Genomic DNA, 14,319 nt, shown 5'->3' with positions numbered 1-14,319 from the left:
GTCACATAGCTGATTCCTAAAGAATCTGAAATGGGATGTGGGTTTTCACTTGCATGACTCCTCCCTACCTGGCACATCGTTTGGTGCACAGCCTGGCTGGCCAGCAGCCTCTCCCAGAACCAGTCTGATTCTCATGTCACCACTGGGTAACTTTCTAAATTACACTTGTGTCTCTTGCTTTATATACCCCAAATCCAGGTGGACACCCATGCCCATCACCCAAATCCTAGGTCCCTCCAGGTCTGTCCTCACCCCTTTCCCAGAATGGTTCTGCCAGGCTGTCACAGACCCTGCACGAACAGCAAATTCAGCGCCTTTGCACAAGTCATCCCCTCTGCTGGGGCGATTGGTCAGAGTCCCATTCTGCACACACCAGCCCCACCTTTACCTTTGACCCCAAACTCTGGGAAGCTTCCTTAGGATTTTGCTTTCACTTCTGAATGGTAATTACAAAGGCCCCGCCAATCTCTTTGTAAATGTGGAGGCATAAACAGCATCAGTAGTTAACTTTGTGCCTGCCAGTGTCTGGCATTATGGATGTAATTCAAGAAACACAATTGGAAATGACTTAGGGAAAGGTAACCGGCCAGGCCAAGAAACCATGACAGGTTCGAACTGAGGCCTCAGCCAGCAGCTTCCCACACTCAAACTGACCTACAAAATATTAAAAAAATTATTGCAGAAGGTCACAAGTAAAATGCCATAGCTGAGCACTTATTTAAATAACTGTTTTAAAAATACCCTGAAGGGGAAAACTTGATCTAGGCATTTTACAATGCTAGTTTGCAAAACAGAAATCAAGAGCTGCATCCCAATATACCTCCAACCGCGTCTCTGGGTTACAGGAGATAAATGCTAACCCGGAATAAAAGCCGGCCCCCTGCACCTTATTAATATGTAAAAAGGCTTAAGTCACATCTGTGCGCGGATCTATTTTTAGTGGACCTTACATACTAAAATCCTAGCCTTGATCTCTTAAACTATCAAGCCTACCATAAATGTTTGATGATGAACAAGCCCATAAAAAGAAAATGCATAAAATGAATAGAGGGAGCTAATTCGTGCTCTGCCTTTTAATTACCGGTGGCTTTTGCTAAAATTCTGCTCTGGGCTGGGTGTAAGCATAGAGAGACATCGATAATTTGGGGGAGGGGTGGGGGGTGTGGATGTTGCAAACAAATACATCTAACTACATAGTTGCTTATGCTTTGGAAAAGCAGATAGAGGTAAAGGAGAGAGAATCATACTGAACATGGTTGGGCGGGAGCCACTAAAGAAGGGAAAATTAAGAGATAAATAAAAGTATTCAGGACACAAAAGATAATGTAGAACAGTCTGGTTTTATTACTTTTAAGTAATAAAGAACCTTTTCCTTGCTTTTTTTTTTTCCTTTTTCCTTTTTTAAAACATACATTAAGTGGTGAATCAGATGTTAGGGGATGTGGAAATGGAAGAAAAATCGGTGACATCACAATATTTTTACAACTTTACAACAAATATAACTCTGAGTTTGTTGCATCTACCAGTGTCTAGCAAGGGTGGAAAGCAAAGGCACACTCGGGTTTATGGACCCTCCCCCCACACACTGTGGGGAAAATAAAGGGGGGGATACTTCAGTGCAGAAGGCCAGCTCAATACAAGTGGGCATTTCAGGGTTAACACCGCAGGTGATGGGCTGTGGGCTGTACAGATGTAGGGGGGAAGTTTTGACACCGGCCTTCTCCACACAGCAGAGGCAATGACGCCCACAGACCCGGGACGAGAAAGTCCCTGTGTGGACAGTGACACTGCACAATCCATACTCCTAGGTGTCAGGCATGGGGGAAAAGGGAACAGGGTGATATGTGCCCATCTTCCTAACTTCTGCATTTCTCAAGAAAACTCAAGGAGGAAAACAATGTTTCAGTTTCTAGAAAAGACTTCCAGGGTTTCAGAGGACAGAGTTCATAGGAAGTGAACATTGATTCCACCAAAAAAACCAAAGTGTAAGAAAAACCTACCCTAAACGGAAGTAAAACTGTAATGGGTTTCGGGAAAGAGGGCTGCACGCTCACCTTCAGCTACACACCTAGGTCTCACTCTGATTACGGAGGCACCACTGTTTTGCTTCCAACTCAAAACTGTCCTCATCAGTCTTTTTTCAACTTTTAATGTGACATAACTAAACCCAGAGCAAGCTGGAAATAAAAAGAGACAAAGAGATCACCACATATACCGTTTAACTGTTAAAAAAAACCAAAAACCAATAACAATGCTCACAGTTTATAGTATGTTGACAATTCTTTTGTTCCTGACAGAGTAAACAAAAGCCCCTTCTCCTGTGTGCTTGAGCGAATGAAAACCAAGGGTTCCCATCCCCTACGAACAATAACAAAAGGGTAAAGGAGTTTAAAAATAACAAAAATAAAAAATCTTTTGCCCCATCACCAGTTTTTGCAGCATCCTTTGTGGTTGGCCTTGTACTTGGAGTTACTCATTTATCACAGCAGGGACCAGCCTGCCCCCATCTATTTCCATGTCTCTGTGTGTGCACTGCACAAGAGCGCTGGGCTTGGAGACTCCTCCCAGGTGCCTCTCAACCACACACAGCGTGTTCTCCAGCCAGGGGACACAGGAGAAATGAGGATGGGGACATGCCGGCTAATGAGGCTATCACCATATTGAGATGATCTAAGGGAAGCGGGGAGCTCTGGAGGAAGAAGGGGGATTTTCCACCCACAACACTGGGGTCCATGCTTGGCGGCACAGCTGAAGGGTGGTTTGAGTTGGCACAACTAGAAGGCAGCGTGAATTGGAGGGCGTGGGGCTGCCTGGCTTTCCCAGGCTGCTGCGTGACAGCCATCACCACTGCATTCTTTTTCCATCTGCTTGATTCTGCTCTTCCAGAGGGCTGGAGTGGGGGCAGGGGGAGGGGCGGGCTAAATAAATATCTGCATTTACGTCCAAAGGGGGGGAAAGTTGATCATAATGACAGTTTACAAGTGTACACAACTCAAGGTGTAAGGCACAAATTTACATGTGGAAAACAGGCTATTCACAGATGTAACCCCACGAAAAACCCCGTGTGATCAAACCACTAATTTATGCAAGGTAGCAGCCAGCATGGTAATTAGTTCACACCATTTGTGGATTTTGTTTGCTGTCTCACATGCAAGGTGAAATGAGATGGCGGATCGCAAGCTGGTGCCTTCACAGAGACAGTGGGAACCACGGACCAAGCCATCGCTGGCACCAGTGGGACACAGGGTGCCATTCTAAAAGCTTCGCTCCTGGTGGCTTCAGAAGTTAGATATCTGGAAGGACTTTAAAGTAATTAATTTTTTGCATGTTATAGGCCAGAAACCTGACCAGCAAAGAAACTGGTCGATTTTAAATAAATATTCCCCTCTTAACGTTTTCCTTCAGCTACAGATCAAACAGTCCAAACACAAAGCTCAGAATTCCAGCTCCAACTTATTTACTCAGTGAATTTATTGTAAAAATAAAGAAACTCAATTATTCCAGTTAATGGATTTCCCGTTAAATAGTTTAACTTTCAATGGGCTTTCTGAAGAGCCGTTCAGAGGATGATATGTGGAAGAGTCCTTTCCTTAAGGAAAAAAAAAGGGTGAACAATAAATAAAGAGTTACTTGCGTTAACGGTCACGTTATTTCATTAAGAGAGAGGAGGGGCAGAACCTATGACATAGTTCCCCAACGTGGCCTTCCAATGCTAGAACAGAAAGCTATAACACTGGTGGGCGTTTCACAGTATCTGCGCATAGTAAACTTCTGCCATTGTTAAAAGTCTGAGTTAGAATTATCAATGAATTCTTTATTTTTTTGTCTTTTTAGATTTTCATGATTTTTTTTTTTAACATGTATTTGTGTTTTGCAAGTCTGGGGCGCTAGCCCAGTTTGGCAACGCCGGTGCAGTCCTGGACATAACAGAACGTTGCAGTTGTTGTTCACCTGTGTGTGTGGTGTGAAGTGTGTGTGGGTGTGTGTATGTGGGTATGTGCTTTTGGCTCATGTTTGTGATGATAACTGAAGTCTTTTGTGGGTCCGATCTGGTGTGGGGTGTGGGGGAGAGTGAAGGAAGAGGATGGAGGTGAGTCCCCGCTGTCACAAACCTTCACCCAACCTCGTGGCCCAATTGTCGTGAGTACCCCGTGTCCCAGAGGGGAGGACCCAGCGTCCTCAGCTCTGCCGCGGGCCGTCTTGGTCTGTGGGTACTCGAGGCAGTTGAGAGCCTTGCCGAGCTGGGCGGGCGCCTCGCCTCGCCTGCTGGTTCGACACCTGAGCCTCTCCCCTGGGATTAGGTACACGCGTCATTGGGCTTCATGGATGTGGAAAGGGGTGCAAAGGAAGGTTTGGGGGGAACGTCCGGCTTTAGGGAGGGTGTGCGCTTCAGCCCCGACCTGGTCAGTGAGTTGTAGGCGTTGAGGCTGGGCTGCCTCGAGACAGTCACGGCCTGGCCAGACGGCTGGGAGCTGTGCGCCTGGATGGAGTCCACCCTCTGCGGGGCGGGGGGCGGGTTGTCTCCCCGGCCAAAGCTCTGGTTTCTGGAGAGGTGAGAGGAATTGGAGGAGTTAGTATTGTTTCTTTTGAGCGTGGTGGCCTGGTGGCTTCTCGTGAGCGAGTTCGTGGGGTAGCTCCTCTTATACTCGACCCCGTAGGAGGAGTGGTGCATGTCCAGCCGCTTGCTCAGGCCGTTCTGGGACAGGGAGGCTCCTGGGGGGCCCAGGGAGGCCTCCCGCTGGGGGACTTTGGGGGGCAGGCTGTCCAGGCTCTCCACGAGGTTCACCCCGTGGTTGGGGCTCTTGCTGCTGAGGTGCTCCCTGATGGTCTTATACTCCAGGGTGGCAGCCTGGTCCTCCAGCGCCATCTGGGCCGCCTCGCTCATTTTGGGCTGGTCCACGTACTCATGCGGGTAGCCCTGCTGCGTGATGGGAAGGACCACCACGCTGGGGATGTGGCTGGGAGAGGCCCGGAGGGGCAGGTCCGTGGGGATCACGGGGGAGCCCATGGGGGGCATGTCCTTGGTGCAGGCGTTGATGAGGTTCTGGTTCCGCTCCCACTCGCGGCTGCCGCGGTTGGGCTTCCGCTTCTGCTGCAGTGTCGGGGTGGACTCCGGGGTGGGCAAGGCCGTCAGGTCCAGGTGGTGCTGGTCGGCCTTGATGAGCATCTTGGCCGTGTTGCTGGGCGTGGCCAGCTTGCCATTGTGCATGAGCGGTGTGAGGATGGCCTCCGGCTTGGGGTCTTTGGACTGGGGGTCCCCAAAGAGGCCGCTGAGCTTGGTGACGCTGCTCATGGAGCCCCTCCGCGAGTGGGTCAGCTCCTTGTCCTTCCGCTGCACCACGGCCACGTCTTTGCGCCGGTGATCGCAGACACAGTACACGATGATGCCCGAGAAGACGGCCCCCATGACAAAAGCCAGAATGACTGCGATGGCCAAGAGGGTGACGGGAACCAGCTGGTCGTGGCCTTTGAGGTAACTTTCCCGAATCACTCCTGCAACAGACATGGCATATGGTGTCAGGAGAGGAAGGCACACCACGGGTTATTTTTGCGTGCGTTCACCCTGTTAATTAATAACAGTAATAAGTGACAACAGCACCTCTGCAGAGCTTGTCTTCAAGGCTCAGCTTGCCAAACGTGAACTAATTAATCACCCCAGCCCCACCCCGCCCTGAGGTATACAAGTAGACTTCTTTGTGTTCTGAAAAAGTGCTTCGCACTCTCCGGTACACACTATCTACTCGGCTTCCCTCTGCGGAATATGGCAGGATTCGGCTTTCAAAAGTCATTTATCTCACTTTCTCTCTTGTCTTTCAATTTTCCCCTCACAGAATTGAGATAATCAAGATATTTTGAGTTTGGAGGAAGAAGGAACAATTTTATGTGTGTTAAATGAACAAATCACACAACCCTTCAAACTTTGGGGTTGGGGTCTTTTCTGAAGACCTCCTTGGGGGCACCAGGGCCTCGGTCTGGAAAAAAATATGTTTGCATTTTAAGCAACTAGAGGAAGGAAAAGAAGAAACAGGAAAGAGAGAGAAGAGAGTGTGCTATTTTTAAAGAGAAAACAGTTAAAATGTACAGATTAGAAATGTTTATGCTGGGCGGCGCCTATGGCTCAAGGAGTAGGGCGCTTGCCCCACATACCGGAGGTGGTGGGTTCAAACCCAGCCCTGGCCAAAAACTGTAACAACAACAACAAGAAGAAATACTTATGTTGATTTTTCATCCGTCTCAGAAAACAAACCCATGCAGACTCAGTTTCAGGTGAATAGGCTGAATATTTGAATGAGGCTCTCTCCTTACTGGAATGGAAATAATATTTAGAAAGAAGACCATTTGGGGCCCAGTAGTGGGTGTGAGAGGTGTCAAATTCCATTACTGTGCCTAGAGTTTGTTGTCACAGTGAGATTCTTCAGCAGAGCTAATCTCTTCAATTTAATAAAAATTATGGGACTACACCCGTCCGTGAACTTACACTCCATTAACCAAGATGCTGCTTCCAAAGAAAGTAGCTCGCCTTGCTCCTGCTTAGTCAGCCACCAAGCTGAGCAGCTCTCATCAGATGCAAACGCTGGAGCTTTTTTATTTTTTAATACCAAGTGAGAATACACATCACAATTGCCAGATCTTAAGTGCTTGATGCAGTAGCTAAAAAATAAAATCTCAAATACCTCAATTCCTGCCTCTGGAGAGTGAAAGAACACGAATCCATCAGAGCACTGCATGGGCTGAGGAAGTGTAAACATTGTTCCTATTATGGAAACCATAGCAAGACAGAAAAGGTACCTTCTCTGGTCTCCGGAGACACATTTTTCATCGACTAAATCAACTCTTTCTGGAATATGTTTAATGTATTTTACTGGCAGAAATCAGTGGCACAGAATTAAAGTGAAATGAAATAAAATCTCTACCCTTTCTCAAACCCACCACATGCAACCTGGAAACTCCTGTTGAAATGTTTTTTTATGTCACAGCCCAGACTTTGAAGCAATGCAGCTTTGTCACGGGGTTTTTTCTGCTAAAATATTTTGATTACTAAAGTGATGGCTTCAATACCCAGAAACCTCAGACTGAAGAGCACATTTCTCTTTTCTTTGGGAACAGTCCTCTCCCCCTCAAATGTGACATCACAGTTGGGTGCTGTAGAAATGATCGTCCTGCGACAAAGGATTGTGACTTCAGGTGTGGGAATAAATGGAACAAATATTGCTCAAGAAAGAAAAGTCTGATTAAACAAAGACCCTTGGGAATGAAGGGCAGTGGAGGCAATTCACCAAGATGGTTAGGCTGATTCCAAATGTGTATTTAAAAAATATTTCCGGATTTATCTTCATGGGCTTATAAGGGGTAGAGACTAGAAGCAAAACACAGCAGAGGAATTTGGCTATAACTCATACTTTTTATGTGTAGTGCTCCCCAAACTGTGGGGTACCTTGCATTCAAATCTGTCTTAATACCTATTCACCAAGGAAATGTACTAATGAAAATTTCTTCCTTAAATTTGCATTTCCTCCTTGTTATGCTAAATAGCAACTGATTTTCCTTCAATTTTGATTGTGTATGGGGTCTATTGAATATCGTTTTTAACCACCTACATATAATTGCACAAAAAATGTACACCTGTGAATAAAAAGGGTTTAATTTCCCTCATTGATTTCAGTTGGAGTCTAACACAGGCTAGACAGACCCCACTGATAGTGGGTACTAGGTAGTTTTTTCATGGCAATGAGTATTTCATGGAGCCCTTCCAGGCAACCATATTTAGGGGGATTGTGTTTTCTCAGTAAATGTGGAGTGATGGTAGAAAGGTACTAACAGTTGACTCTGGCATTCAATTTAGATTGCCCGCTCAGTTTAAGAGGAACATGGAAAGGGTAAAGATAGAGAAATTCATTTATTTCATTGGGAAACTGCAAATTCTTCCTATTTACTCATTGGTTCTTTACTTTTAGCTCCCAAATATCATTCTTTGTTCATGTCTGAAGGTCCCTATTTACTGAAGACTCAAGGAAACCACTTGCTCTTTCACTGGGGAAAACTGTTTTTAGTGAATGATATTTGAATTCAAGTTTTTGCTTACTAACAAGTCAAGCAGGACCTGACTTTTGAGGGAAATAGGGTCTCAGACATTTCCCCCTCCCCATCTCCTTTTGTTAAAAGTGTCTTTAAAAACATTTCTTCATCTCTTTATCCTTTAGACATCCTGGGGGAGGCAGGGGAGGGGGGCTTCCCTCATCTGCTTGTGCAAATTCCAAAGCATCCAAAGTTAGATCAGAGGTTAAGGCAAAGAAGATAAGAAAGTACAAATTATTTTTATAAATGCCTTCAAAACTTAAAGCCTTCTCCTTATATCATGAAAAAAGTCAAAGGCACACTTGTGGAAATGATCAGATTAATTTGAGGGCATGACCACTGTGAGGGACTGAATTCACCAGACTTGTCAGAGAAGCCTCAGCTAAACCACTGAAGGAGAGCTTCCCAGGGCCTGGAGTCTGAGGCTCCAATTTATTGGCTGGGGACCTTATGGCAAGTGACTCAACATCTCTGGGCCCCAGTGTTTTCATCTGTAATGTGGGGTCAACCAAACTTAAACAAAATGAAGAATAGGAAAGAGCTTAAAATGCTGTAGTTTGTTGGGCCGATCAAAAGAAGATGCAGAGAAGTGGTGGGCTAGAGACTCAGCAGGGCTTCCAAGTCACAGTCATGGCTGCTCCCCTCGATCTTGGTCTCCCAGGGGAGAGGGGGACATGTGCTTCCTGCTCCAAACCTTTTGCTGTCCAAGTGCGGCCAAGGAAGTGAGATGAGATGTTGAAGCAACATAAGAGAATATATATTTCCGTTTCGGGACTGCCTATACATCTTGAATTTTAAAATAATACAACAAAAAGTAGGAAATGTTGAGTAAAATGCGTCAATTACAATTAGATTCCCAGTGGAGTCATATTCCTACGATGAACCCCTTCAGGGCAGGCACCATGTTTCGTTTGCATTTATAACCCTGGCCATCCTCAGAGCGCTTCATTGGGTCATTGTACAAATGCTGGTTGAGTGAATGAGTCTTCAGTACGCCGTAGAGACATATTTGAATAAACGTCTAAACTTGGTGAGTCATGGCTGGAGTGACTATCAACTTGCTTTTGAAGTCACAGGAATAAATTACATCTCCAAGTATGTAACTGGAGATAGCTTAGTAGCATCCTTCAGAGAAAGGAAACAAAATCTATGATACTCAGTATTTGCTCAAAAAATAAGACATGAAACTATTTCAAAAATCTACGATACTCTGTATTTGCTCAAAAAATAAGACGTGAAACTATTTCAAAGTAGCATCTTTCAGAGAAAGGAAACAAAATCTATGATACTCAGTATTTGCTCAAAAAATAAGACGTGAAAAAACTATTTTCAAAAATGAAAAGAAATTGGTTCTGGGATAATTTCAAATGAGTCAATGAGGGCAAATGGGTTATTTGCAAAACCTGAGTGCTCCAGTGGACTTGAATATGGTAGAACCTCTATAAGTTGAGGGACTGTAACAAACTAGTCAGCATACAGAGGTGGTCAACATAAGGAACTAGGCCTACTATACTGATGCATACATGTGGTGCATGTCCAGGGTATGAAAATTAGGTCAACTTATGGAGGTGGTCACTGTAGGGAGGTGGGCACCTATGGTGATTCTGCTGTAATTAGAAACAAGTACGCCTCTGCAGCGGGCGATGGGCTGGAGCTGAGACACGCACCGCTGCTTCAGATGCTGCATGGAAGCCCTGGGCAGGTGGAAGGGCCTTTGTAAAGGTGGCACACTCTCCTCCCCAGGTGTCCTCTCACTGCAAGAGGGACAATCAGAGTTGGCTTCTCTACCAACATAGTCCCTAAACGGACTTCAGCACCACTACTCCTGGGTCTTCTGCTTTCACTGAATGAAAGTGGGGCATTAGTAAGACAACAGCATCTGAAAAAATCCTTTGCATTGATTCATTAACCACCAGTTATTTCTCACCAGTCATGAAGTGCTAAATGGTTATTCTTTCCACTTTCCTATTGCAGGAAGCAAGGCACACAACGGCTTAGAGATTTTACTGAAATCATACCTTAAATTGGCAGTACTGAGAAAGAATAGAATGCTGTTTTTTTTTTCTTCCCTCTGATGTGAGAGAATTTTCAGATGCTGGAAGGAGGCCTCACAGAGGCAGTTTGAAGGTTTTTGGAGGCCAAAGTAATGAAAAGATTATGAAAGAGGCTTCTTCTCCACCTGCAACATGTAATTCACAATAAAAGCAACTGTAAACTCTAAACAAGAGGAAGTTCAATGTAGTTCTGACCTGTCTTAGGATGATCATGTGAATAAATTTTGAAATTATCAAATACCATTTTTGATTAAAAATATGGTTTTAATAGCCCTGCTCGTGAGCCCAGCGCCAGGCTCTGGGACAGTCTGCGTCAGGAGTGATGCTTTCCCCTAACTCAGGGTTAGACTGTGATTTTCTTTGTGTCTTTACTATCACCTTCCTGGATAACAAGTTTTTTTGGTCTAAGCATCTTTGTAACTGCTGTCAGCAAACGAACTTGAGTGCACTGAAGCACTGAGCTAGGTGTTGGGGACACAAGGGTCAATGGGACATAAACCAGTAAGAGAGCAGACAGGTGCCTGTGCACAACTCCAGCCATGTGTCATGAGATACATCACTTCTACTTTTGAGTTAGACTTTGGCACCTTAAGGATGCAGAAGATTTCACCCGGAGTTTGGAAAGCCATGAGGACCAAGGCTTGGAGAGACGGCAGATAAAGTCTGTATTCAGTAATGCTGAAGAGTCCAATTCTTTTCTGTTCTCTTAGGCTGTAGGCATGAGCTACCTGGCTCTCTAACTTGCTTCGGGACTGTTCCCTCTACTTGGAATATTACTGCCCACTTGCCCGCTCATCAGATCCCGTCTCTAGGTCTCAGTTTAAACAGGGAAGCCTTCCACAATTCCTCAGTCCAGGCGAGCTCTTCGTCCCCAGAGCTCTTTGCTTCCTCTCTCCTAAAATCATCACGTGTCTATTTTTCTCACCTAGAGGGCTCTAAGAGTAAGGAATTTACCACTGAATCCCCAGGCAGAAAGATGCTCGGTGTCCATCTGTTAAATGAACAGCAAATGACCACACGGATGAATGAGGGAGGGAAAAATGAGGGTTTGAGCTAGACACACCATTTGGGAGCAGACTGGGAACAGCCTTGAATGACTGAAGAAGATGTTCAGAAAACCTGTCAGTTTGGAGGGAAAGTTCTTGGTTAATTTATCTGTAATTTCAAGGGTCTTCTTGCCTGAGAAAGCTGACTTTAGTTTGCTCAACTCCAACCATGAATCCATTACCAAAAAACTAGGGGCTTCAAAGAGTCAGTATCTTTGTATCAAAAGCACAGCTAGTCTACCTGCATCTATTACTACTGTTTTTAAATTTAAAGACTCTCAGTCTTCAAGTATGTTTATCTTCTGTACCTTACCCACAGAGCTGGGAGATGTTATCTGTCCTATCAAAATAGCAAAACAAGAAAATACATAAAGATGGAAAATCAATTGCACCTATTAAGCTAAATAGCAAGAAGAGCCCTACCCACCCTCGCCCCTCACCTCGATTATTGCCCCAAGTGCCTAAGACCCATGCAGCCACTGGCTCAAAATGGTTAAGTGTGCATTTTCCCTCTCAGCCACTCACTGGGCTGCCTGTTTCTGAGCTGCTGTGATATGATGGATGTGTCTGTCTCCATAGCCAAGTGATTAATAGGCATCTGTGTAAAGCGAACCCAGTGACCACAAAGACAACAAAGCCTCTCTGTGTCTTTTAGAGAAACGTGCAAAAGCAAAAGGGAGGATGGACATTTCCTCCATCGCGGAGCCACAGAGAGTTTGTGTTGGGTCTGAGAGCGCAGAAAGATGGCAACGCACCAAGAAAGGCCCCAGAGTGGGAGCCCCTAAAAATAGACTCTTGATTCTGCTTTGGAGTAAGACAAGCCTGCAATTTCCTTGAAATCCTCATAACAACTTGAGTGAATGAAATCTAACAACTTAATTTTTCTTGTTTGAAAATCTTACTGTAACAAAATGCCAGGCGGGCTCATGGTCCGGCGAGGCAACAGGAATGAATGAACTCGTCAGGAGCCAAGAGTCGCTGCCCCTCACCACGCAGGGCCTGCCGTCCTGATTAAGAAGAAAACAAGTAGGGGGAACCCTCACTGAAGACAGTTTCTTCTCAAAGCCGCACCCTGCCAATCGGGATGACCACAGTGAGAGCGAACTGGGAATTCTCTGCGGTTCTCTGGGCGGGAAGCCGCCTCCTTCTTGTCTTATGGCATAATATGAACCAGATGGCTTAGGAATACCCTGCCATGGAGATTGCCTCGGAGTTTATAACTCAAACTTTCCTTTTCCTTTAATTTTTCTTTTTTCCTGGCAGGCTGAAGATTAGATGCTGGGAGGGCCCTGGTCTTTAAGATGTACAAAGTTAAGAGGGACTGTGCCAAAGCAGAGGCAGCTTCCTGGTCTGGATTTAATACCCTCAGTTCAGGAGCTATTTTAAAACTCACACACTGAAATGATGCTTACTGTGGTTGACTCCAGGTGAACCATCACTTTGAAAGCAAAGCATTTTTGTGGGGGGGAGGGGAGGTTTGGGATGTCATAGGAACAGAGGGAGAGCATGAAACCCATTCAATTACATTTTTTGAAGAGAAGAAACACCTTCATTTTTCCCTCTGTGCCAACCTGAGTGCCCCGTTCACTGTTCCTCCCGGGATCCACTGCCTTCGATTTGACACTGGGAGTGCTGTCCCGGGAGCATGGACTGATGTCTAGACTGAGGGGTATGATAAGATAATATCTAAAAGCCCTGCCCTGGAATGTTGGTCTGTGGTTTCATGTGTTAGAACTCTCACCATCCCCGTAAAAGTAACAAGTATTTTATTTTTTACTATTATTTTTTTTTCAATGATTATTTTAGATAAGGCAAAGATTTAACAGGACTTGCAAAGTGTATTTTCCTGCCTTTGGAGCTTTTCTTTCTCAGGGAGTCTGGAAACCCAACGTCTAAGTGATTTCTGAAATCAGACAAAGCATTTCTATGTTCCATGTGCTGGTCCCCTGTTCTTCCTTTGCTGTCTCAAAAGGCATCAAATCTACTCAATGGGGAAATGGCTCTCCTTATGAAATTGTGATATTTGAGTGATTCAATTATTTGGGGTGCTTTGATTTTTCTCGACAAAGCAAAGATAAAGGGAATATGAGGAAAAGGTCTGTTTTCGTACTCAGTTTTAGGGGTATTAAAACTGCCAATTTAAACTTGCTAGAAGTAGCACTCTTGGTTGTAAATGAGGCTGGGTTTTATTGGTTAAGAACATAAACTCTGAGAACATAAAGAACTGGGTTTGAGTCTTACCTCTACACATATCACTAGCTGTGTGAGTTTGGGCATGTTACTCAATCTCACTAAGCCCCAGGAGTGTCGGCTATAAGATGAGCGTTATTGGAAAGATTAACTAGGTTAAACAAATGAACGTTTATAAACCAGTTGGCATCGTACAGGAGACATGTTAATACTCAACTAATAATGTTAAAAGAAGGGTTTCTAAAATTTCTGACAGGTTTCTAAAATTTCTGCTTTGTATTGGGTCCAAGATTTTTGGTAGGTTTCGATTGTGTTAGCCAAGGGAAGAAAAGTAAGGATTAAAAAAATACAACAAAATCTCGAGTAGCAAGTAAGATAGCACATCACCAACTTGGGAAGTATCCTAAATCAGTGCTACTCAGCACCAGCGTCCCCTGGAACATGTTAGACACACAAGTCCTCAGGTCTTACCCTGAACTTGTGTGTCAGAATCGTTGGGTTGGGTCCCAAAACTTCTGTTTTAACAAGGCTCCCAGATCATTCTTATGTTCACTAAAGCTTGGGAAGTCTTGTCCTAAATTACATGAATAATATTCTAGAGAACTCATCTAAGTGCTTAGCTTTAAAATCCAGCCTTAGACATCACTGGGGCAAGGTACTACCAGACTTTCAAAATGCTTTGTTATAATAAATAAATGTACAAAGTCTCCCTTGATGTTCAATGTCTTCAGTGAGTCTCATGTGCAATTTCTTCACTGCAGTTACCACTACTCTGACAAAGAACACAAAATTGATGTTATTACTATTATTTTTTTACAAAGACAAACAACCCCCTAACACTTTCTTTGGTACCTGACAGAAGTATGTAATATGGCCTAAAATACTGTGCTCCTTCCCTGGCACAGAATCAACCCAATTTGCTAGCACCAAGCCTGCCAGAAAAATGTCTGTGG

The 14,319-nt window shown here is 44.7% G+C and overlaps 1 protein-coding gene and 1 pseudogene across 2 annotated transcripts in view; both read right to left on the bottom strand.

Moving 5' to 3' along the window:
• Nucleotides 1–1,397: 1,397 nt before the first annotated feature.
• Nucleotides 1,398–14,319, bottom strand: part of SEMA6A (semaphorin 6A) — a 128,087-nt gene continuing 115,165 nt past the window's right edge. The window contains exon 19 of one of the 2 annotated variants that reach the window (XM_003788897.2): nucleotides 1,398–5,493. In XM_003788897.2, the coding sequence (XP_003788945.1) occupies nucleotides 4,298–5,493 (1,196 nt within the window). In that variant the 3' untranslated portion in view covers nucleotides 1,398–4,297. The remainder of the gene's footprint in view (nucleotides 5,494–14,319) is intronic. The other variant, XM_023512719.1, reaches the window with a different exon arrangement.
• On the bottom strand, nucleotides 1,994–2,842 carry LOC111725025 (annotated as a pseudogene).

The sequence above is a fragment of the Otolemur garnettii genome, unplaced genomic scaffold (genome assembly GCF_000181295.1).
Source record: "Otolemur garnettii isolate 467f Iridium unplaced genomic scaffold, OtoGar3 scaffold00030, whole genome shotgun sequence".
Lineage (NCBI taxonomy): Eukaryota > Metazoa > Chordata > Mammalia > Primates > Galagidae > Otolemur > Otolemur garnettii.
Note: the sequence above shows the minus strand (reverse complement) of the source record. Positions and strands in the feature narration are given on the sequence as shown.